Consider the following 23,575-nt stretch of genomic DNA (forward strand, 5'->3'; position numbering starts at 1 on the left):
TCATCTGACTCGGTTTTGAGTACTTGACCTTCATTGGTCTGAATTAGCCCCGCTCCTTCATCTGATTGGTCAATATTTTATAGCCCCTATTTTCTGCTATAACTTTTGAATGGTTTGATATAGAGAGTCGTGGGTGGTTTCATCTGCTAAATGTCCAGACCTGAAGAATCTACATGCAAGTCATACAAGCTTCCACTGCAGCCTGAACGTGCACAAGGGTGCGAGGGCCCGTTCATCGCTGCTTGCAGCTTTAATTATTATTACAAAAACCATGTCCACTGATATTCACTTCTGTTTTAAAATGCCCTAGAGCTTTTTCCTTGCTCCATCTGGACTTGAATACATCTTAACTGTCCGTCAAAACAATACCCAATCCCTAAAGACCTACATGCACGAAAATCGGTACACACCTGTATCATGTTGCAACTTAAAGAAAAATCTCTTGGCGCCATGGTCGAAACCCAACAGGAAGTCGCCCATTTTTAATTAATCGTGTAATTTTGCCGCAATTTATGCCATTCCTTCGGCAGTTAATACGCCCCGAACCGTAACGTGAACCCAGGTGTGTTATACATCAAAATTTGTCTCGATCCTGCGACGATGCGCATTACTTTTCTCAGTCAAAAGCATTACCGTGGCGACGATAGATGCCAAAAAGCGCGCCCACCCTTCATCTGATTGGTCCATATTTGATAGTTCCTATTTTCTGTTATAACTTTTGAATGGTTTGACATAAAGACTCGTGGGTGGTGTCATCGGACTCGGTATTGAGTACTTCACCTAATTGGTGCAAATCAGCCCCGCCCCTTCATCTGATTGGTCGATATGATGATGTGTCATCCGCTAAATGTCCAGGCCTGAAGAATGTACATGCAAGTCATACAAGCGCTTCCACTGCACTTCCCACTTCCCTTGCGTCTGAACGTGCACATGAGTGCGAGGGCCCGTTCATCGCTGCTTGCAGCTTTAATTTTTTCTTTATTTTCAGTTTTTCCTTTCTTTTTTTTCTATATGCTACCTCTTTAGGTTTGCTTTAAATTTTTTGTTGTGTCGGACCCCAGGAAGAATAGCTGCAGTTTTTCTGTAGCTAATGGGGATCCAAATAAGAAATATAAACTATAAATCCCAACGTGCGCCTCTTGGCGTGTCAGTAAAGAGTCCACATGCTGAGATGCTGGACGCATTTCTCGCTCAAGGCTGATTTATGGTTCCGCGTTACACCGACGCAGAGCCTACGCCGTAGGCTCTGCGTTGGTGTAACGCAGAACCATAAATCATTCTCCGCGTCTCCGCGTCCGTCCGTCCCTGCGCGTCACAGCGTGCGCATGCGCCCTCCCCCCCCTCTCCTCCCGTAGTACAGCGCTGCTCCATTCATCCTTTACTACCACCGTCGGGCGGAGCGCAACCACACCGCTGCTCTTCTCCCTCGGATTACCACTGTGCTCTTCAACCATGCTGGAAGTGGAAGGTAGGAAAAAGAAAAGCCCCAGGCAGCCAGGGTTTACCCAGGTTTACCCAGGTTTAGTCAGGTTTTCCTCCAGCCCACCGACACCGACACCGGGGCGTCCACATGAGGGGATGTGGAGACGCTCCGGCGCGTTTCGCTCCATCTCCTTTCTCCGTCTCCACAGAAACGTGACCTTGACAAGCTGCGACTTCACCGTTTGCCACTAAAATGAGCTTTTATATTGCGATTTGGCATTACAAAGTCGGTGAAATATTCTTTGTTAAGGTTTATCGTTGTGTAACTGGAAGGAGGAGCGTCTATGTGCGTCGTAACGTTGCTGTTAAATGTTTTATCAATGAATCCGTCCGCAGCTTCAGCACCAGCACTTTGATGGAAATACAGGTGGGGTTTCGGCGTGGTTTTTTTTTTTACCTCCCTTTTTCTTGAATAATTCAGAAAGTTATTTGATCTGGGAGAGAGTCAAGTCTATGCCTTATCTGCTCACTGCAAAAACTCTTAATCTTAACAAGAATATTTGTCTTATTTCTAGTTAAAATGTCATTTTTAGTCAAACTAATTTAAATACACTTAAAACAAGTGTCATTACCAGAAAAATAGCTCGTTATTTGACAATTTTCACCTGTTTCAAGTATTTTCACTTAAAATAAGTAGAAAAAATCTGCCAGTGGAACAAGATTTTTTTTGCTTGTAATGAGAAGATAAATCTTGTTCCACTGGCAGATTCTATCTTTATGTTTCTGGTAATGACTCTGATTTTAAGTGTAATGAGATTTTTTGACTAAAAATGAGACATTTTAATTAGAAATAAGACAAATATTCTTGGAAAGATTTTGAGTTTTTGCAGTGTGCACCAAGACTCAGAAGATGGATTATTTGGACAAAGCAGGGTTTACTGGCAGAAATTTGATAAAACTGGGTTTGCTGGCAAAAAGTCTGCGAGACTGTATCAAACTGAGGCTGAAAGAAAGTAAAATGAAAGGAAAACGCTGGAAAGTGGCGGCTTTTACTCAGATGCTGTCTCAACTGTAAAAACAAAGTAAATAAAAAGATGGATTGACTGGAAATGCATTGGTGTTATCACAAGCAGCATCTCTTTAGGCTACAACGCAGGTGGAAATCAGGTTTCATCTATGGAAATCAAGGAAAAATCTTCTTTTTTTTTAGATGTTCACTTGTGTAAATGTTCTTCGTAAAAGTCAACTTGACACTTCCACATGGAGTGCAGTTATATTCCATCATTTGAAAAGAAGAAAAAACTCTACTCAGGTTTTCAGTCAGACGGAAGACGCTGCAGGTCCACGAAGAATAGAGCTTTATTGTCATTGTCACCAGGTACAACGAAATTAAAAGTGCTCCCCAGTCAGTGCATCATATATAAAATAAAATAACAAAAAAATAACTAAAATGAAATAAAAACAAATAAAATAAAATGAATATATATATAGACACATTCACCCTCCACACATACATGAACACACGGACATTACAAGAACTTTCATCAACATACAATCATTTTTGTTATTGCACATTAGCTCCTGTTTTTGTTGAGTGGTTATTGCTGTTGAGTAAAAGCTGTTTGAGTCTGTTTGTCCTTGTTTTCATGAGTCTGTATCGTTTCCCAGATGGCAGCAGTTCAAACAGTGAGTGTCCGGGATGTGGAGTGTCTTTTATTATATTTTGGGCTTTTTTTTGTCAACGGGAGTGGTGGAGGTGTTCCAGTGTGGAGAGAGGGCAGCGATGATCTTCTGGAGTGCTTTCCTCTGAGCTGCTGTATATGTTTGAATAACACGATTTAATGAGACGGTGCCGCCGGGTGTTTGTGCCGCGCTGCAGCTGGCAAAACAGACCCGACTGAGGTCATAAATGCACTGAATATGTGGTTAAAAATGAGGCCAGCCTGGTGTGTGTTGACCCCAGCCCATGCAGCGTGGAGTTCCAGGAACACTCACAGCAACAGGGGTTGTATCTGGGCTAATTTTAAACCAAAATAAAACGAAAGAGTGGATTTGGGTGTTCGATTCCTTCCTCTGTCGCTCCCCCGCTCGTCCTCCTCCGTCTCCTACTCTGCCTCATTCATGTGAGTAGAGAGATGCGGAGGGTGGAAGTGTGGGATGCTGCTACTGCCGCTGCTAGACGCTAATATAACTATTCTGGAAAAACATTGGTTCACGTTTGTGTGTTTCTATTTGTGACACTTGTCTCAGAATCTCAGCCTCCTCATCCTCCGCCCTGCTCCAATTTCTCTGCTTTTTCTCCCTCCAGTGAATGGGACACCGGCCAGTCAGCAGTCCACTCCTCACTCGGGGAAATCTCCCAGTCCCTCCCCGGCCAGCCCCGGCAGCCTCAGACGCCGGGTGAGACTACGACACACACACACACACACACACACACACACACACGCACACACACACACACGCACACACACACACACACACACACACACACACACACACCTAGAGGCAGACTAGGGGTGTAACGATACACTAATCTCACGATACGGTACGATACACGATATTGAGGTCACGATAACGATACGATATTATAGCAGTATTTTTTTTAACAACCTTGAATGAGGAACATATGACTGGAAAAAATGGTCTTTTATTTGAAAGACACAAAATACAAAACAATGCTGTGCGTTTGCCCTATTGTTACAGTTTGTAATGCTTTATAACTGTTTAAGTTTTAAAGAGAAAGCCAGGCCAACCATTTTCCACAAACTGAACTAAAAGTAAATGTCAGGTTTGCATTATGCATCTTCAGTTTCATACAAGTACAAATATTTAGCCACAAACTGAATCGTTTCTCTCATGTATGACTTGACTTTTTTCTTTTCCAGAAATTTAACAACTTAAATTAAATAAATAAATAAAAGTAAATAAATAAACTATGAAAAGTCCCACATGACTGTTATTTATCTTCTGCCAGAGCTCAGAGCTTCACCTGCTCCAGCCTGAGGCCGTAAGGTGAACCCCGGTATCGTTTCATCCTCACACCTTTGGGGACGACACAATCTTTACATCATAACAAAGATTGATTCATGCTCACCGTAGAGGTAAAAGTTCGGAGCTCAAAACCCCCCAAGAGTCCCGTGATCAGGACCAAAACGGTACTAGTTTCTTCTGAGCGGAGTCAGATTTTGGTCCGCGGGTCGAGGTCGACACGTGATCCCGCTGCACCAATAGGATGTTACTAGTAAACACAATATATTCATATTAATAACCCAATATCAGCTACAGTTTGTGACCTCCACGACACGTATCGTGACGTTTTTGTATCGCAAAATTACGTGGCACGATATATTGTTACACCCCTAAGGCAGACGCACACCAACGATGAGCCCGTAGCCGTTAGTGACACTAAACCTATAACTGGTTCCCTCTATGTTCTCAGGAAAAGGACCACGCCACTGAGCATAGGCCCACTACATCTTAAAGCGGCTAGAATACGAAGAAGCCTGGTCATCTTTAGCCTCTCAGAACAGGGCGGAGGGTCAGGCCTTTGACCTCTTCCAGCGCTGCTCCGGGATTCCCAAGCGTGGAAGGCTGAAATTAGGATCCATGTGAATAGTTTAAGAAGGCTTCCACTGCATTTCCGCACATGCTGACCCCCTTTTGCATTTGTTTCCTCGCGGAGAACTCTACCTGTAAGTGGCAGCTCTGCAATCCCAGACGCTGCCACTGACTTTTAGAGAGCTCCTGATGTTCGAGGTGAATGTGCAAATATCAGATCTAAAGATGACCGTGACTGCATTCATGTCGTTATGTTGCATGTACGCTGCTGTGGAGGGTTTAGAAACACATTTTATGCTAGTACAGTTGTTTTGTTTTGTTTTGTTTCCGGCTATTTTTCTTTTTTGTTACATTTTGTGTTATTGGTCTCAAAACACCTTTATCATGCTCTGTTTTCTCTACCTAAATTATAATGTCAAAACCATGTCAGTTACAGTATAGGACAAGATATTACGGTGCAAAGCTGGAGCATGCAACTCAAAGGGAACATTTTAAATTCCACGTTAGGCTTCTCTGCAGGATGTTGCTGCATCTGTGAACGTGCATGTGCAAAAAGGATCAAGGTTGGTTCTAATCCAGCCTGTGGCGGTGGTGGTGATGGGGAGCTTTTTAAGCATCAGCTTCAGTCTAACCCGACTGCTGCGTGATTTCCACGCCGCGTCTCTTCAGCGTGTAGGAACAGCAGTCGTAGCCGACGCTCACACGAGCCCCGCAGGCACGTGTCTTGTGGTTTTTTGGGGGATTCTGATAGTTTACAGCAGGGATTATTCCTGATAGAAAGTCTCTTGAGCTGTCTGGAAGAAGGCGAAACGTCTTTGATGATTTAAGCACGTAATATTGAAGGACATCCAGAAACGCATTAGCACTGTCCAATGTCAGCCCAGGCGTGAAAGCTCCGCTCGGAGGGCATGGAGCCGCACGCCATCAGTCTCTGTCTCCGGACGGGAAGAAACCTGCTTGTTATGATATGACAAGGTCGTCTCATCTGAGACAGAGAACCGCCCCCCCTTTATTTGTTTAGCACAATTCAACACAAGGTAATTCAAAGTGCTTTACATCAACATTTAAAGCGGCAAGACACAATTAAAACATAAATAACAAATAAAATGATAATAAAGGAGGTAAAATAATTAAAAAAAAGTTGTTAAAAAGTAAGGGCAGTAGAGTACAGCAGGTACATCTCATTCTTACATTCTTAGTCAGTGACTACATTTACATGCAGTCAAAATTCGGGTTATTGCTAATATTCCGGTTACTGAAACATTCGGGATATTCCGTTTACATGCGTGGGCAAACTGTATACATGGTAATTAATCATTTGGGATATCTGGATCAAACCAGCGACGCACGGAGAACATCATGACGCAATTCCCGTCATTTCCGCTTCTTCTTCCTGTATCCAAATTCAAAACAAATGCTGCTTCGCGCAACTTTTCTCTCACCTTCTTGTAAATCTTCTATCCCGGTACTTTCTACCATCTACAAATGCAGAAATGTTCATATCCTTCATTACATTTATGAAGTGATTAGTCTCCTCCTGGTCTTGTGTTTCTCCGTGTTTAGAAGAACTTCCTGGACTCAAAAGACCAGGATTCCTTGTGAACAGAGCATGTGCAGAAAACAAATTCCTGTTCCTTTTGATGGGGATATTCCGTTTGGCGTTTACATGACCCAATATTCAGGTTTTATAAGGAGTAACCCAGGGGTCATATTCAGGTTATTCAAAGGGGTTATTGGTGTTTACATGGCCGTGCAAATTCGGGTTATTGCCAATATTTGGTTTTAAAAGGGTTATTGATGCATGGAAACGCAGTTATTGGCAAGAATTACGTTTCCATACGGTCAAAACGTACAAAGACCGGATCAAATACAGTATTACAAAAGTAATCTGTGCCGATTCGTGCGGTGAATCAAACCAATTTGACAATTCTACGTCACAATGCCTGCAAAAGTCAACAACAACAGCTGAACATACCATAACTCTGCTCCGGTGTAAACATTTGCCACATAAGTGAGGGAGATTCTGAGAATCTGCACACGCTGCTGTGTGTTGGAGTCTTGTGCCACATTGGACAAAGCGCTAATGGAGGGTGAAGAGTCTGAGCCCGGGGCGTCTGAGCCATCAGTGGTGCGGCTGCATGGATGTGATATGAAGGTCAGGCAGGGCAGCAGGCGCACGTCAGCCGCTGAGAGAGGAACAGGGTTGGACAGAGATTAGTATCGGCCTGGACGTGGGTCACCAGAGATCCCGGTTGTGAGGAGATATCATTGTTTGATCAGGATCCCCACACTGCAAAGACTCAAAATCTTAACAGGGATATTTGTCTTATTTCTAGTTAAAATGTCTCATTTTTAGTCAAACAAATCTCATTACACTTAAAACAAGAGTCATTACCAGAAAAATAACTTGTTATTTGACAATTTTCACCTGTTTCAAGTAGATTTTCACTTAAAATAAGTAGAAAATCTGCCAGTGGAACAAGATTTTTTTGCTTGTAATGAGAAGATAATGACTTCTCAGTGGGTTACGCCCACTGAGTGACAGAAAGACTGAGTGTCAGAAAGACTGAGTGTCAGAAAGACTGAGTTGCAGCGTAAACTTTCAGTTTGAGCAACTGGAAAACATCTACAATGGGAAAGAGCTGTTGTCCGATCGACTTTACTCATAGATTATGCAAGAAATCGGAGTTATCAATAACAACTGGATTCAAGTAGATTTTCACTTAAAATAAGTAGAAAAATCTGCCAGTGGAACAAGATTTTTTTGCTTGTAATGAGCAAAAAGATAAATCTTGTTCCACTGGCAGATTTTTCTACTTATTTTAAGTGAAAATTTACTTGAAACAGGTGAAAATTATCAAATAACAAGTTATTTTTCTGGTAATGACTCTTGTTTTAAGTGTAATGAGATTTTTTGACTAAAAATGAGACATTTTAACTAGAAATAAGACAAATATTCTTGGTAAGATTTTGAGTTTTGCAGTGCATTAGCTACAACATAACTGCAGTTATTCTTCCTGGGGTCCGCCAACATTTTAAAATAATACAGTACTAAACATAACATAATAAAAGCAAACCAAATACATTTCCGCTAGATAAAGAGAATATCGAATTAAAAATACGATGAGAACATAACAAAACAAAAACACTGCACAGTTAGTTCATGGCCCTGGACACAACAGTCCTGTTACCAGCATTAGAATTCACATTTGGCAGCAGAATCTCCTCCAGTTGCATGTCTGGTGATATTTATGATAGTCAGAGCTGTAACATCCTGGTAGAATACCTGAGGAGTCTTTGTTATGCACATATTTCTAATAAATGATAATAATGAGTAAAGTAATCTGTCAGTAACCGTTATAACGGCGAGGAGATGGCCTGGTGCCTACGTTTACAAACTCTTTCCTCTCCCAATGAGTAAAGGTGAAGTGTGTATTCCCTGGAGACGTATGCAGGGCTGCTGTTCTCCCTCGAGCTTTCACCGTTTCATAGACTTAGGGAGAAGTGTGTGTGTGTGTGTGTGCGTGAGTGTGTGTGTGTGTGTGTGTGTGTGTGTGTGTGTGTGTGTGTGTGTGTGTGTGTGAGTGTGTGTGTGTGTGAGTGTGTGTGTGTGTGTGTGTGAGTGTGTGTGTGTGCGCGGGACGGCAGAGAGGTCACCACGGTACAAGGCTGCCACTCGAATGTTCCTGGAAAGCACGGCGAAGTCAAACGTCAGCACCTGTCAGCCTAAAGAGGCCGCTGTCACTACATCCATTTAGCAAGGAACATCCAGGGTTTGTAACAATCAATATTTAAAGACCAAAAAACCAAACAAGTTGCTTTCTGTCTAAATTCGACGGCGTGTGCTTGAGTGAACGCCACTCCACATTCTTGCATTTCCCACAAACGTAAAGTGCTCCTTACGCAGCTCGACGGCTTAAATCCTCTTTAAAGTCCACCACACACACGCTCGTGCTTTGGCACGCTCAACAAATTGGCTTTCTTTGTGCAGTTTTCTCATACAGCAGTGTAAATCATAACTCTACACGTCCCCAGTTGAGTGTATTTATGGCAGAGGATTTGCACTCGCTGACACCCTGCATGAAGCCTGAAGCTGTTGGACTGGAAGGAGGAGAGGAAGCCTCGCTCCTAATGACCCCCCCGCTGCTTCCAGACATGTAACAGCATTAACGTCACAGGCTCAAAGTATATTCAGTCATTTCACTTTTAGATGAATTCCAAGCCTATTTTAAAATCCAGTCTCCAAGTCCAGGACGGCTTCTTTTGGACCACGGTTGTGTCTTTCTTCCCTGCCAACGGTATAACCCCCTAACCCCCACGCACTGACTCTTTTTATATTGAGCTTGAAATGTAATATCTGGGCCTATGGGATACGTAGAGTTATAAAAGGCTGGAGTCGTGAGCGTAGTCTGGCCAGACACAGCCAGTCACATCACAAAAACTCTCACTCACAAAACAGTTTCGGTTCTCCCTCCCACTCACATCTCTACCGGTACAGAACGTACCAAGCCAATTACAACGGAGTGGATTATAGAGGGAATGTGCATGACGTCACAGATGAGACTTCACAGCGGGTTACGCCCACTGAGTGTCAGAAAGACTGAGTGTCAGAAAGACTGAGTGTCAGAAAGACTGAGTGTCAGAAAGACTGAGTGTCAGAAAGACTGAGTGTCAGAAAGACTGAGTGTCAGAAAGACTGAGTGGCAGTGTAAACTTTCAGTTTAAGCAACTGGAAAACATCTAAAATGGGAAAGAGCTGTTGTGCGATCGACTGTACTCATAGATTTAGCAAGAAATCAGAGTTATCGTTTTACAGACTGCTGAAAAATAAGCTTAAGAGAGACAAATGCATCTCTGCAATTTGCAGAAACAACTGGATTCCAGACACCAAAACGTGGATTTGTGGTTCCCATTTTGTATCAGGTAATGTTGGATTTTTGGGTAGCTAACGTTAAACGGTCAAATCATAAAGTTCAGTGTCCTCATCACTTTAATTTCTACAACAAATCCTGCCTTGAAGTCGGACCAAGCGTCAAGACTTTTGTAAGCCTTCAAGCTTTGCTTCGTGTATTTCCCCGGTGTAGAAATTAAGTACATATAAATATCAGGAAACTGGATTTGTGGCCAAATATTAATGTCCATGCACCACTGGTTCTTGGTAACTGTACCAAATATTAATGTCCATGAACCACTGGTTCTTGGGGTAACTGTACGGGTCACTATCAAGTTAAGACTTGAATTTAAGCCGATAATCGGCTGTTATCCCGTCTTCTCCACTAGTTGCAGCTGTTTTTACCATTCAGTGAGAGTAAGGGGGCTGGTCCAATGGGGAAGTGACGTCAATGCAGACCCTCTATTGTTGAGAAGAACCAGACTAGTTCTTTTTTATCAAAGAGGAAACAAAATAACTGAAGTTTCCCACAAAATACAAGTAGAAAAGGGACTTTATTAAGCAGCCACATGCTCTCAGTGGCGCACCGGTGCTCTTCCTTCCCGCTTTGCAGACGTGCACATGGCTTTGAGAAACTGCACAGAGAATGGCTTACACTTTTCTCACCTCCCTTTTAAAGCGTGAAATCAGCTGATGGTGCTTAAACATTTATAACTTAAACACTGCATGCCGCTCCGTGACCCATTTTCCTGAGCGTTAGCAACGGGAGCATGAGAGAGGAGTCAGCGTTCACGGCATCCTCATCTCACCATCGTCCACCACTCATTGTCCTTTCAGGCCGCCTGCTCCACAAAGAGCAGCCCAGTTTTCCTCACAGTTTGACCTCTAGCTCTCCCTTTGACGTCTCGTTCCACTATTCTGGTTGCAACCCTGTAGAAAACACAAGCACATAAATAACTTATTACAAAAAGACAATAAAGACTGAAGTCAGGACAAAAGAACAAAAGGCCAGATTCACCAATATTTTCTTAAGAACCGTCTTAAGAACTGTCATTTCTTACGAATTTCTTATTTTTCCTCCTTAAGAACTTCTTAAAATATGTCATTGCATTACACGCGCCAACAAACAACATTTATGCAGGTAGTTTGGTCTTAACCGTCAGTCACTCACTAAACATGGAGAAGGAGAAAAAGAGATGCAGGAACTTTTCAAGGTTATGGTGGATGAGATTAATGTGTGAAAAAAATACTATTGGGGAAAATGAATAATAATTAACTACCACGCTAACTAACATGCTAACAAACAGTTAACAGGCTCTTTGTGTAATTAATTACAAAGTATATCCTCAAACTATGACCTACTAGTCTAAACTTGTCTAAAATGTGTTGAAAAAGGTGATATTAGAGTCTTACCTTTTCACAGAAGACATTTTAAGACAGGTCAAGGTTGTCTTAAAGTTAAGAAAAAAGTCAAGAACAAATTTGAGAACTTTTATTTCAAGAATACCATTTATTCTTAAGTTTTTTTCTTAAGAAGAAAGTTGAGAAAATACTTGAACTTTTTTGAAGAATATGACTTCTCTTTTTTCTTCTTAAGATTGAAGATTTGAAGATTTTTTTTCTTAAGAATGTTTTGTGAATCCGGCCCCAGGTCTTGATCCAGAGGTTGTTGCACATGAAGGGGGTGAATGCTAATTTTAGTCCATGTTTATGTTTTGCCACCGTCCTCTCTCTCTGTAGTCTGTCATGTATGAAATCCATTGAATTGCATGCTCCATTTCTCTTTCTTATCCTTTTCATTGTGGATGATTCACTATGGTATTATTTATGTGTGTGTGTGTGTGTGTGTGTGTGTGTGTGTGTGTGTGTGTGTGTGTGTGTGTGTGTGTGTGTGTGTGTGTGTGTGTGTGTGTGTGTGTGTGTGTGTGTGTGTGTGTGTGTGTGTGCGTGCGTGCGTGCGTGCGTGCGTGCGTGCGTGCGTGCGTGCGTGCGTGCGTGCGTGCGTGCGTGCGTGCGTGCGTGCGTGCGTGCGTGCGTGCGTGCGTGCGTGCGTGCGTGCGTGCGTGCGTGCGTGCGTGCGTGAGAGAGAGAAAGAACCACATGAGAAATTGTTCTGCATTATGCTATTTTAACATTCTGTCTCAGTCATCCATGTGATTGTGTTGTTATTTAAATACTGTAATTGTTTATTTTGTCTGTATTATTCCTTAATTGTGTTGATTTCATTAGGTGCTTTGTTCATTTTTGTTTTCACAACTGCCAAAAAGACTGGCTGCGCCACACAAAGAGAACATATATGTATAATTTTAAAGCTTCAATATTGTTGTGATCGTCTCATTCACTCAAATTCTGCATGTCAAATCCAAATCATACTTTTGTTGAGGAATTCAGAACATTTCCTGAAGTAAGAACATTGCGGTGTGAGGCCGCCAGCCCTTCTTGGCTCATTTGTTTGTACGTGGTTTCTTTGTTACATGTATTCATTTCCATTTGTTGAAGTCATTAAATTCATTATCATTTCATTTTCATTTCCTGGTCTTTCTTCTCACGCACCTCATGCTTCCTGAGGATGATAAGTTCAGATGAGCCTCACATTTATCAACATTTCTCTCTTTTTCAATGTTTTTTTTTAGTTAAACAACGTCTTTTCTCCTCTCCTTACCGTCACTTGCTGTTTGGTTAGATTGAAGCACTTAAAACTTTGTGGATATTCATCGTTATTTGCCTTAACAAAAATCCTCTCACAAAGTAATTTCAACAAATTGCAAATCTCCTTTTTTCCCTCTGCTCAGGAGATTTTTGTCTTTTCTTTTTTTCTTCGTTGGGTGGAGCAGCTCAAGTCTCCCTCCCAGTGCTTTTTTTATTTAATTTTCCCTGTAGCTTTTAATCACGTTTCCCTGACTTCCTGGGATTGCAGTCCATGAGAAAAAGCGATTAGAAAAGCTTCGCTGTTTCCAACTGGCAGAGCAGAACCAGAGTTTTGATCTCTGCCAGTCAAGTACATTATGTTTTCTGTCTGTTTAGACAACAAAAGAACCCAGAAATGTTATCTCTCACATTTGTGGGCCTGTAAATCAACACAAAGGTACACTGTCTGACAGTGAAAGTGACAGGAAAAGCCGTCTGAGAGGAGGTTTGACTCTGAAAGATCCTCGTGTTCTTTTGTCTGGTGCACCGTGAGAAAAGCAGGGAACAGAATCAGAGTTAATACAAGCTTTTATTATATCGGAGGTTCACTTTTCTCAAACCACATAGGTAGGAGAGAAATGCACTGTGGTCATAAATCCAGTCATATTTATACTGAAAAAGGGAGGTGTTTTGTACGTTGTAGGAGCCGATGTTGAACCTTATCTGGGAGGTGAACTGCAGGGAAAGAAACTTAAACATGTCACCCTTTCAGCGATATATTTTCTGTTGTCTATCTCTAATCTGACACACCAACCCAGCAAAGATCTACGACAACCAAAATCCAGAGAAAAACAGGAGGGAAATCATCAATCTTAATCATCTGTTCCTTTTCACCGTCCTCACCTAAAGAAGAACTCAGATAATCAGTACTCGAGTTGTAAAATAAAATCAGGGGGGATGGTGGATTTTATCATATGGGGACAGATAATTTGTGCTGATTACAAATAATATAATATATTACAAATAATAGCAGTGACCAAAACACCTGCAGAAATACTGCAGGAATGACATAGCAGCAGTTAAATGCAGCCTTCTGTAAGCTTTAAATATCCACTGGGCTTACATCAAATACATCAAAACACAAAAATACACCTGAACTTATCAATATGACTCTGTCCTTCACAGGATAAGTAACATGGATCACTGCAAAAACTCAAAATAAGAATAGTTGTCTTATTTCTAGTTAAAATGTCTCATTTTAGTAAAAGAAAATCTCATTACACTTAAAACAAGACTCATCACTGGAAAAAAAAAACAACAATTTTCACCTGTTTCAAGTAGATTTTCACTTAAAATAAGTAGAAAAATCTGCCAGTGGAACAAGATTTTTTTTGCTTGTAATAAGAAGATAAATCTTGTTCCACTGGCAGATTTTTCTACTTATTTCAAGTGAATTTACTTGAAACAGGTGAAAATTGTCAAATAAGTTATTTTTCAGGTGATGACTCTAAATGTTGAAATAGCAGTAAAACCACATTCATTGATGAAATGACATAAGGGATGGAAAGGGGGGATGGCAGTTTTACATGGAGGATGATTTGGACCGTTTTTATTTCAGGGGGGGATGCCATCCCCCCTCAACTCCAGTACTGCAGATAAACATCTGCTCATAAAAACAAGAGCTGGTTCTGCGCTGAGAGCAACCATCAGTGTACAATCTTATTAAAAAAAAACTCATACTTTTACCAATTTCATAAAACCCTAGCAAGCTCAGCTGGAAGGATGGAGAGCAACAAGTCTTCAGACTGTAATCAAATTCCGAGAGCAGCATGGAAGAAAAGCCTAGATCCATCCTTGAGTTGGTTATGTAAACGTGTGCTGCATCTTTGATCTCCAGCTCTACAGCCGGTAGACCTGCTTTTCCACGACAGAACAAATCATTATTTCAGCTGCAACACATCTGCACATCTCTGTGATGGTTCTCCACATTTATGCCCTCCACGAGCAGCATTCGTAAGCCTCGGTGTTTCAGCTGCTGAGTGTTTAAAAGCCCTGCTAGCTCCAGCCCTGATGTAAAAGGTTCGTCATCGTGTTTGTTAGCGGTGTGACTCATTGTTTGAGCAAAGGTGTTGGAGATGTGGAGCCAGGAATAGTGCACGTCGTATTGTTGAGCAGAAAGAACGGCGGGTGCTCGAACAGCAACAGAAACACATGAACCAGACCAGAACAAGTGTTCCCCGAGTCCTCTCACTCCTCCCAGGCCTCTCTGGCGCTCGCTTTGTCTATCACTCCATCTGTTTCACGGGAGTCCACACCGGAAAGATGGACAAAATGTTCAAATGTTGACCCCCCCTTTCACGCACACACACACACACACACACACACACACACACACACACACACACACACACACACACACACACAGGAAATGGCCTTTTATAGGCTTCTCTCTCAACACTGGAAGTCTCATAAGCTGCTGTTCTCTTCTCTGTGAGCAGTTTCCATAGCAACAGTATCATGTTTCCCTCTTTGGCAGGAAGAGAGAGAGAGAGAGAGATACGAGTTCAAAGTGAGGCGGCCGGTGGAGGACGGGGCTGGGTGTACGGTTAGGACTCTGCAGAATTATACACGTGCTTTGGATGGAGAGAGTGAAGGAGCACTAGGAGGATGTTTTTGAGAGACGGCACCGGAGTGCTCTACGGGTTTTAGGTGGGGAGAGTGGGATGAGTGCCAGACCAAACACAACATTACATAAACCAGTCTCGGTCTGACTCACAGCCACATCCAGCTAAGTGCTTTTCAGGTCACCGCAGCAGGGATGAGTAAAAAGTCCTGACATCGACTCGGAAACAAATCACTTCTGGAAATCATTTTTCGATCTCAGCCATTACAGTACAGTAAATAAGCCTTCACCCCCCCCAGTCAGGACAGCCGGCTCTCTGCAGCACGCGACAGTCAGGGATGTCTCTCCTCATAACAAGCATCTGTCTGGCATGTGACGTAAACTGATGCTCATACTGATGGAAAAATGCATCGAGTAAAATACTTGTCAAAACTAAACGTGTGCAATGTTTGCTGGCTTATCTCAGCCTTAACATGTATTTATTTTTTAAACACGTCTTAGATCTTAAGGGAAATAGATCTGTGTGTTGTGAATTGAAGAAGATGCATCAAAAGATGCATGTCAACATAGTGCAGACCTTTATGGAGCAAACATACATCACTTATATACGGTGGCCGACAAGGGCCAAACACACTGCAACGTCCTAATGCGTCTCAGTTAAGGAAAACGGCTTCAAGTACAGAAACGATTCAAATTCACAAACTCAAAACCAGGTACAAAAAGAGGAACGTGGTGCAAATGAAAAAACCTGCTGCAAAAAACATTAGGTCATTAAATTCATTATATTTCATTTTCATTTCCTGGTCTTTCTTCTCACACACCTTATGCTTCCGGAGGATGATAAGTTCAGATGACTCAACGACACAAAACGATATAAAACAAGAAACTATCTTCAAAAGAAAAACGCTTCATAACCGGTCACTACAACCGGAAGTGCTCCAAACCTGCAGGGGGCGCTCTCGGCGTAACAGCTCAATGGACAGACACACGGGATGTGTGCAACCTTGTATCGTCTGGTGTAACGTTAAAATATAATAAAGAAACGTCTCGTAATGTGCAGCGTTGTACAGTGATATAAACATTGTATATAAATATAGTCAGATAAAAATCACATTACCGTTCCCGCTGTATGTTTAAACCATGGATGTAAACACTGGTTCAGTCAGCTGTTCGGTCTCTCTCTACATCCCGTGTGTCTGTCCATTGAGCTGTTACGCTGAGAGCGCCCCCTGCAGGTTTGGTAACCGGTTATGAAGTGTTTTTCTTTTGAAGATGGTTTCTTGTTTTATATCGTTTTGTGCTTTGCATCGTTTCTCTATTTGCAGCGTTTGATGATGCTGCATTTGTCTTTGTTTTTTGCAGCACGTTTTTTCATTTGCACCACGTTCCTCTTTTTGTACCTCGTTTTGAGTTTGTGAATTTGAATCGTTTCTGTACTTGAAGCCGTTTTCCTTAACTGAGACGCATTAGGCCGTTGCAGTGCGTTTGGCCCTTGACGCCCACCGTATTTATAGGGCTGGGGGTCGATTCAAATGTCAAGAATCGATTTGATTCAGATTCCTAAGATTCAGAATCGATTATCAAGATTTGATTCAATCTGATTCGATTCAATTCCTAAATCAATTTGGGTTAGTGTTATTAAAACTGTTTTTTCAGCTGTTGCATGAATTATAAGACTGTAGTTCTGCAACATATTAATACTATTATTATATTGAGATTCAACAGCAAGTATTGGCAGCTAATGATGCTGTAAGGACCAATCACCTCCCAGAATGCTGATAGAACTGCTTTCAGAAACATTGTGGGTCAGAATTACCAAACAGATCCAGGGAGGAAACAGAGACGCATGAAATCGGTTTTATTTTTTCCCACATTCCGTTTAAATTTTTTCCATTTTTGGTCTATTTCGGTTTTTTTAATTTTTGAGAATTTGGTTTTTAGCATTTTATGCAAATGTAACCCCAAGACAGTATATAAAGTAATGAAATATAGACAATTTATGCAATTATAACTGAAAACTTTAATGTTTTCATACCTTTAAACATATTTAAAGGCAAAAACATGGCACCAGTTATTCTCGTGTCCAACAAAACATTCCTTTTTTTGGGCATAAACAAAAAAATACCAAAAGTTGTAATATAATGATGAAAAAGAAAATCGATCTTTAGACATACGAATCGATTTTTTTCAACACAGGCCTAGTCACTTAAGTCGGCCACGGGAGAGAGAAGAGTGATGCCCATTCCCGTCACCGGTACTCCAGTTGCACCAGGGGAAATCATCCAGGCACCGGAAACAAGACAAAAAAGTCCTCAAGGCTGAGTGTGAGGATGTGAACAGATGGTAGACAAGGAGGAAAACATGGAAAGAATCATATACAGTATGCTCCGAAGGAAGCATGAACAGTTTTTCCATGTGAAAGCATCTGAAGCCATGACTGGTGTTTGCAGGAGAGGAGACGACAAAGGTGAGCAGGGCTGGAGAAGAACAATAAACAGACATATGACAGGGATACGGGCTCAGTTACACTCCTGGCTGCACCTGGGTTCTCCATCCCTGCTGCTGCCATGACAACCACACACAAGGTTACTGTAGAAGGTGGAAGGTGTAATTGGTTGGGGTTTTTGTCTTTGGATGGAAGCAGACGCCTCAGCTCAGCCCCCCTCTTTTACTGTAATGACCTCCTACTTCCTAGCCGCTGGAATTTGCCTTAGTAGCGCTTCCAACACTTGAGTTTCCCGAGTTTTACCAAAGGTATTAGTGAGGAGTGGAGGGAGGGGACTGGGTTCATGTGAAGAGCGGAGAGGGGATTATTTAGATGAGGTCATGTTCTGGGTCTCTGGAAAGCGCCTAGAGACAACTTCTGTTGTAATAGACATTATACGAATAAAATTGAATTGAAATAGAATTGAATTATTTATTGGAAAGTGTAATGTGTTTTGTTTTTTTTCTTATTATTACATTAAAGGAGCATGAGGCAGGATTGACGCAGGATTTATGAAAAAAATCCGTATACATTTTAAGTTTTCTAGTAATAATGTCAGATGAAGCGTTCCAAACCAAAAAGAATGAGCCCTCTAGTGTATCTCTCCGTTGCCTTGAACAGGCTGTGTGCTGCAAAATGTGCTGCAATTCCGGGCCGGAATTTCCCGCGCTGTCCTGCGGATGTGACGTCACATGACGCTGCATGCACGTTCTCCCCGTTCTCCCGTGCCGGCTTCGCTGTTGGCTGCAGTACCCCCGACGGCCGTCGTGGCGAAGGGTGGCGCTAGAGAGTCTCATTTCTTAAAAGGAGCCTCATGCTCCTTTAATTGAAATTTGATTTCTAAGGAAAAAGGGACAGATAAAATAAGCTTAGTCTTCTTTCTGTTCCCTTTCATTCAAGGAAAGAGATTTTTTGTAATTATATTGAACTGTTTTGTTTTTCTTTTAATGAATGAAATAAAGAATAAAATAAAAAAATAAAATTTGGATGAGGTCACGTGTCCAACATGGACACACTCCTGGAGTTTAGAGTGAGTAAGTACTTGGTTTATGCGTCGGATTGTTGCCCTCTGTAAATACAAGACAGTTCAAGAGATGGATTGTTGCAGATGGTATTATCCAGTTAAATGTATTTTTGACTGTAAAAATGAATGATCATGTTGCAACCCTGCTGTCTGCACACCCCTTCCTCTCTGCAGGGGTCCCAGGGTTCTTCCAGCTCTCTGTCTTCCGCTCCAGTTCCCAGCCCCGTGGATGATGGGGACCGACTCGTCACGGAGGGTGAGGAAAATTTATGTTGCAAAACTGTTCCATTTCTCCCCTGGTGAGCAAACGGCCTCGTACTTGCAAATATCACCCATGTCTGAATCATGCCATGACCTTTAATGCATCTCCGGCCACCCTCTGTTCTCCAGACACAGTTTTTTTACACTCCTCCCTCTCTCTGGTGCCCTCTCCCCCTGCCCGCAAAACACTTCTGTGGTTATAAATGTGATGAAAGCTGGTTGGTTGTGAGTTGGTCTCGATCTGGAGGCTAACAGATACTGAGCTGCAGCATCAATCTGGTTTAAATGGGATCAGGTTTCCTTCATCTAATCATCAGTGTCATCTTTGATTCCATTAACACCGAGAGCCCAGAGAATCATTTCAAATGTTCTGCATGTGTTTGTGAATAACATTCATTGCATATATTTGCATTTTGATTTACCAGAGTCTCCAGATTGATTATCACGGACTCTGCAGAGCCTCAATGTGGGATGCAACACCCATTCTGTGCCCAGAAACTGAGTTAAAATGATAGTTTAAATTGATCTTTTTTAAATAGTTATACAGATTGTTATTCATACCACGGTAGCACTTTATAATAACTACACACTATTAAGCATTAGTTAAGCATCAGTAAATGCTTAATTGATCATTAATTCATCGTTAGTAAAGCATTATTCATACATTACTAAGCATTAATAAACACAGTTATAAACCTTACAACTATAAAACATGTATTAACACTCTTCCCATGTACAAATGTACGCATAAATATACATACAAATGGTTCGTATATAATTTACTTAGACATTCTAAATGATCTTATGAACCATTAACAGACATATAATACTTAATAAATGGCGAACCTATCATTTACAAAGTATGAGACTCCAGCTATACAAATGATAAATTCATGATCAATTAATAGTGTATAGTTGTAAGGTTTATAACTGTTTTTATTAATGCTTAGTAATGTATAAATAATGTTTTACTAATGATGAATTCATGATGAATTCATGATCAATTAAGCATTTACTGATGCTTTACTGATGCTTAACTAATGCTTAATAGTGTGTAGTTATTATAAAGTGCTACCCATACCACCTTTATGTTAGATGTCCGCTACTGTTTAAATCTGGTAACCAGGGACAGCCTGTAGTGCTCCTCAGGAATGGCGAACAGTGAAGTGATTAAGCATAAACTGGTTCAGATTGGGCCCTCAGCTCCTCTCAAGCGCCTGCTTCTCCCTTGCAGCCGAGGTTCTCGTGGACGAGGTTCCAGCGGTGCCATCCTACATCTCAGACCGCTACAAGGTGGGGCGGATTTTAGGCGATGGGAACTTTGCTGTCGTCCGGGAATGTGTGGAGCTCTCCACGGGACGGGAGTACGCTCTGAAGATCATCAACAAGGGCAAGTGCAGAGGCAAGGTAGGCAAATATCCCCGCCCTGGGGGAGAAAAGCCTTTCAATGTGGGATTTCTTCTAGCATTGTACACCGTTGTTGTGGAAAGTAGTTTTTTTTTTTGTATGAACATTCAAATCAACCAAGTTTAAAGTTCAAGGAAGCCATATTTTATTGGTGCCAGACATAAGAGAGTACATAGTATCTCCACGTGTCTGCAGGCTGAGTTGTTTTTGATTTTAAGGTTATTCTGAAAGACTTGGAAGCAAGTACAACTGGCTGTATTTGTTTCGACTGCTGATTTTGTTTGTGATTTGTATTTCTGATTTGTTTTTAACTGTTTTGTTATTGTTGGTTTGTGCAACTTTGTGTTTGTGCCGCTGCCTGTCTTGGCCAGGACTCTCTTGTAAAAGAGTTTTTTAGGGTGCTTTCACACCTGTCCCGTTTGCAATTGTTCCGAAACAGGGAGCGTTTCCACCTAAAGATCGGTTCGTTTGGTATATGTGAACACAGCAATCACGCTCGGATGTGGGACAAAACAAACGAGCCGAGATCTCCTAGGAGAGGTGGTCTCGGCTCGCTTCCATTCCAGACCTGGAGCGGTTCATTTGCAGTGAGAACAGAATCCACACAGCAACCGACACAACTCCATTCATGTGTATGTGCGACCGCGGCGCAAGGAGAAGAGTCGACGCAAGAAGAAGAGTCAGCGCAGCCTCCATCCCCTTCTCTCCTATTTCTCTCTTCTCCCTTCTCTCCTATTGGACGCGCTGAGATGTCGTCACGGCACGGTGAAATTAAAAAATGTTCAATTCGGGCAGGCAGGCGCGGCGCAAACGCCGCGGCAGGCGCTGCCGAGCTCGGCGACAGAGCGGTCCGCTCCTGTGCCGCGGTAGCACATACACAATGAATGAGAAAGCCAGCGACGGTCTGCGCTTTGCGCCCTCTATGTGAAAGGGGTTATAAACATTGTTGTTTTTCCCAGGGTACGGAAGAGGAAACTCCTTCTGCGTTCATTTCTGACCAATGAGAGAACAGTTGGCATTTGTTAACAGCTTTGAACCGCTACACACGGTTGTCTTGTGAACACAAACGCCACAAACGAAAAACGAAACAACTGTATCGATTTAGACCCTGAATCGGAACAAAACAAACGGGCCACAGGTCTGAAAGCACCCTTAATCTCAACGAGACTTTTTTCCTGGGTAAATAAAGGATTTTTTAACGCAAGCTATTGAAAACATCAGTAAATGGGGGAGCCTATATAGTTGTTTTTAGTGACTCCCTTCATTATTGGACTCAGCAAACCATTTACATGTGTTTCAGGTGCAAAATGAACGTTTCTCGCTGAGATACAGCCAAAAAGCGGATTTCTGTGATAACACTCCATAACATTTTTTAAGGCAACCTATTGAAAACGTCAGAAAATTGAAGGGGGGAGTCTATATAGTTGTTTTTAGTGACTCCCTTCAGTATTGGATACTTAATTATATATACATAGATATAAACGTTTCATTGGGCTGTAAAATGATTTTAATCTTCCTAGGAGCACATGATCCAGAATGAGGTCGCCATCCTGCGCCGGGTCAAACATCCAAATATCGTCCTACTCATCGAGGAGGTGGACACTTACAACGAGCTTTACCTGCTCATGGAGCTGGTCAAGGTGTGTTTCCCTCCTGCACCTTCACGTTTGATCTTATGTGCACTTCGCCATCTGCCCTGGTTCACAATAGCTGAGATTTATTTTTTTATTTATATAGCGTCTATTACAACAGAAGTTGTCTCTAGGATCTTTCCAGAGACACAGAACATAAAGCCCCGAGCAATTAGTACATAAACAATGGCAGGTAAAAACTCCCCTAGTGGGAGAAAAACCTAAAGCCTTAAAGACCGTAAAAACCTGAGATGAGAGATACTCTCTCGCACATGCCGGCAATTATGATCTCCAAGTGGAGTGTGACCGAGAGCAGCAGAAATGGTGACACGTCGGAGGAGCAACAATCCACCAGTGCAGCAGATGACGAAGTCACACCGTATGGGCTGTAGAGGACCTATCTGCAGCCCCGGGCGCTCGCGTGTTCACATTCTTTATTCTCTCTCTCCCTCGCTATCTGAGTCAAGAAATGTTTGTGCATAATTCAGGAGCCAGAAATGTGATCCATCTGTTCGGGCTGTGGTGTAGAGTACTACAGAATATAGATGAGAGGCAGTCTGTGGGAGAACTGTGCGTATGTGTGAGAGTCCAAAGTAGGAGGATGAAGAGAGGCCTGTGGATGAATGAGGTGGAAACAGTCCCTGCCAGGAAGACAGAGACTTAGAAAGGGAGACACACTGATTCCAAACATTTTTGGTTGACCATCTCGCCATTTTAATTTTGGGATGGTGGGACTTCTAAGTCTCTGAATTTTCCCCAGCTTTGTGTCCTGATGTATGCCCACATACGCTGGTGTGAGGAGCCCAATATTCACTATGCCCACCTGTCCATAACTCAGGCCTGCACCCAATCCAATTCAATTCAATAGAGGGTCTGCATTGATGTCACGTCCCCATTGGACCAGCCCCCTTACTCTCACTGAGTGGTAAAAACATCAGCAAAAACAGCTGCAACTAGTGGAGAAGACGGGATAACAGCCGATTATCGGCTTAAATTAAAGGCAGTTGGACTTGACAGTGACCCGTACAGTTACCCCAAGAACCAGTGGTCCATGGACATTAATATTTGGTACAGTTACCAAGAACCAGTGGTCCATGGACATTAATATTTGGTACAGTTACCAAGAACCAGTGGTCCATGGACATTAATATTTGGTACAGTTACCAAGAACCAGTGGTCCATGGACATTAATATTTGGCCACGAATCCAGTTTCCTGATATTTATATGTACTTAATTTCTACGCTGGGGAAATACACGAAGCAAAGCTTGAAGGCATACAAAAGTCTTGACACTTGGTCCGACTTCAAGGCAGGATTTGTTGTAGAAATTAAAGTGATGAGGACACCAAACTTTATGATTTGACCGTTTAACGTTAGCTACCCAAAAATCCAACATTACCTGATACAAAATGGGAACCGCAAATCCACGTTTTGGTGCCTGGAATCCAGTTGTTTCTGTGAATTGCAGCAAGGCAAGGCAAGGCAAATTTATTTATATAGCACAATTCAACACAAGGTAATTCAAAGTGCTTTACATTGACATTAAAAGCGGCAAGACATAATAACAAATAGGTAAGAATAAGAAAAGAAGTAAAATAATAAAAAGCACACGCTGTTAAAAATAAGGGCAGCGACCCATTTGTCT

The 23,575-nt window shown here is 42.1% G+C and overlaps 1 protein-coding gene across 2 annotated transcripts in view; it reads left to right on the forward strand.

Moving 5' to 3' along the window:
* The window catches only part of LOC133459552 (serine/threonine-protein kinase DCLK1-like), an 85,582-nt gene that overhangs the window by 52,953 nt on the left and 9,054 nt on the right, over positions 1-23,575 (forward strand). For both annotated transcript variants that reach the window (XM_061739618.1, XM_061739617.1), the window contains 4 exons: positions 3,731-3,822; positions 18,806-18,887; positions 20,127-20,299; positions 21,820-21,939. In XM_061739618.1, the coding sequence (XP_061595602.1) occupies positions 3,731-3,822; positions 18,806-18,887; positions 20,127-20,299; positions 21,820-21,939 (467 nt within the window). The remainder of the gene's footprint in view (positions 1-3,730; positions 3,823-18,805; positions 18,888-20,126; positions 20,300-21,819; positions 21,940-23,575) is intronic.

The sequence above is a fragment of the Cololabis saira genome, chromosome 14, assembly GCF_033807715.1.
Source record: "Cololabis saira isolate AMF1-May2022 chromosome 14, fColSai1.1, whole genome shotgun sequence".
Lineage (NCBI taxonomy): Eukaryota > Metazoa > Chordata > Actinopteri > Beloniformes > Belonidae > Cololabis > Cololabis saira.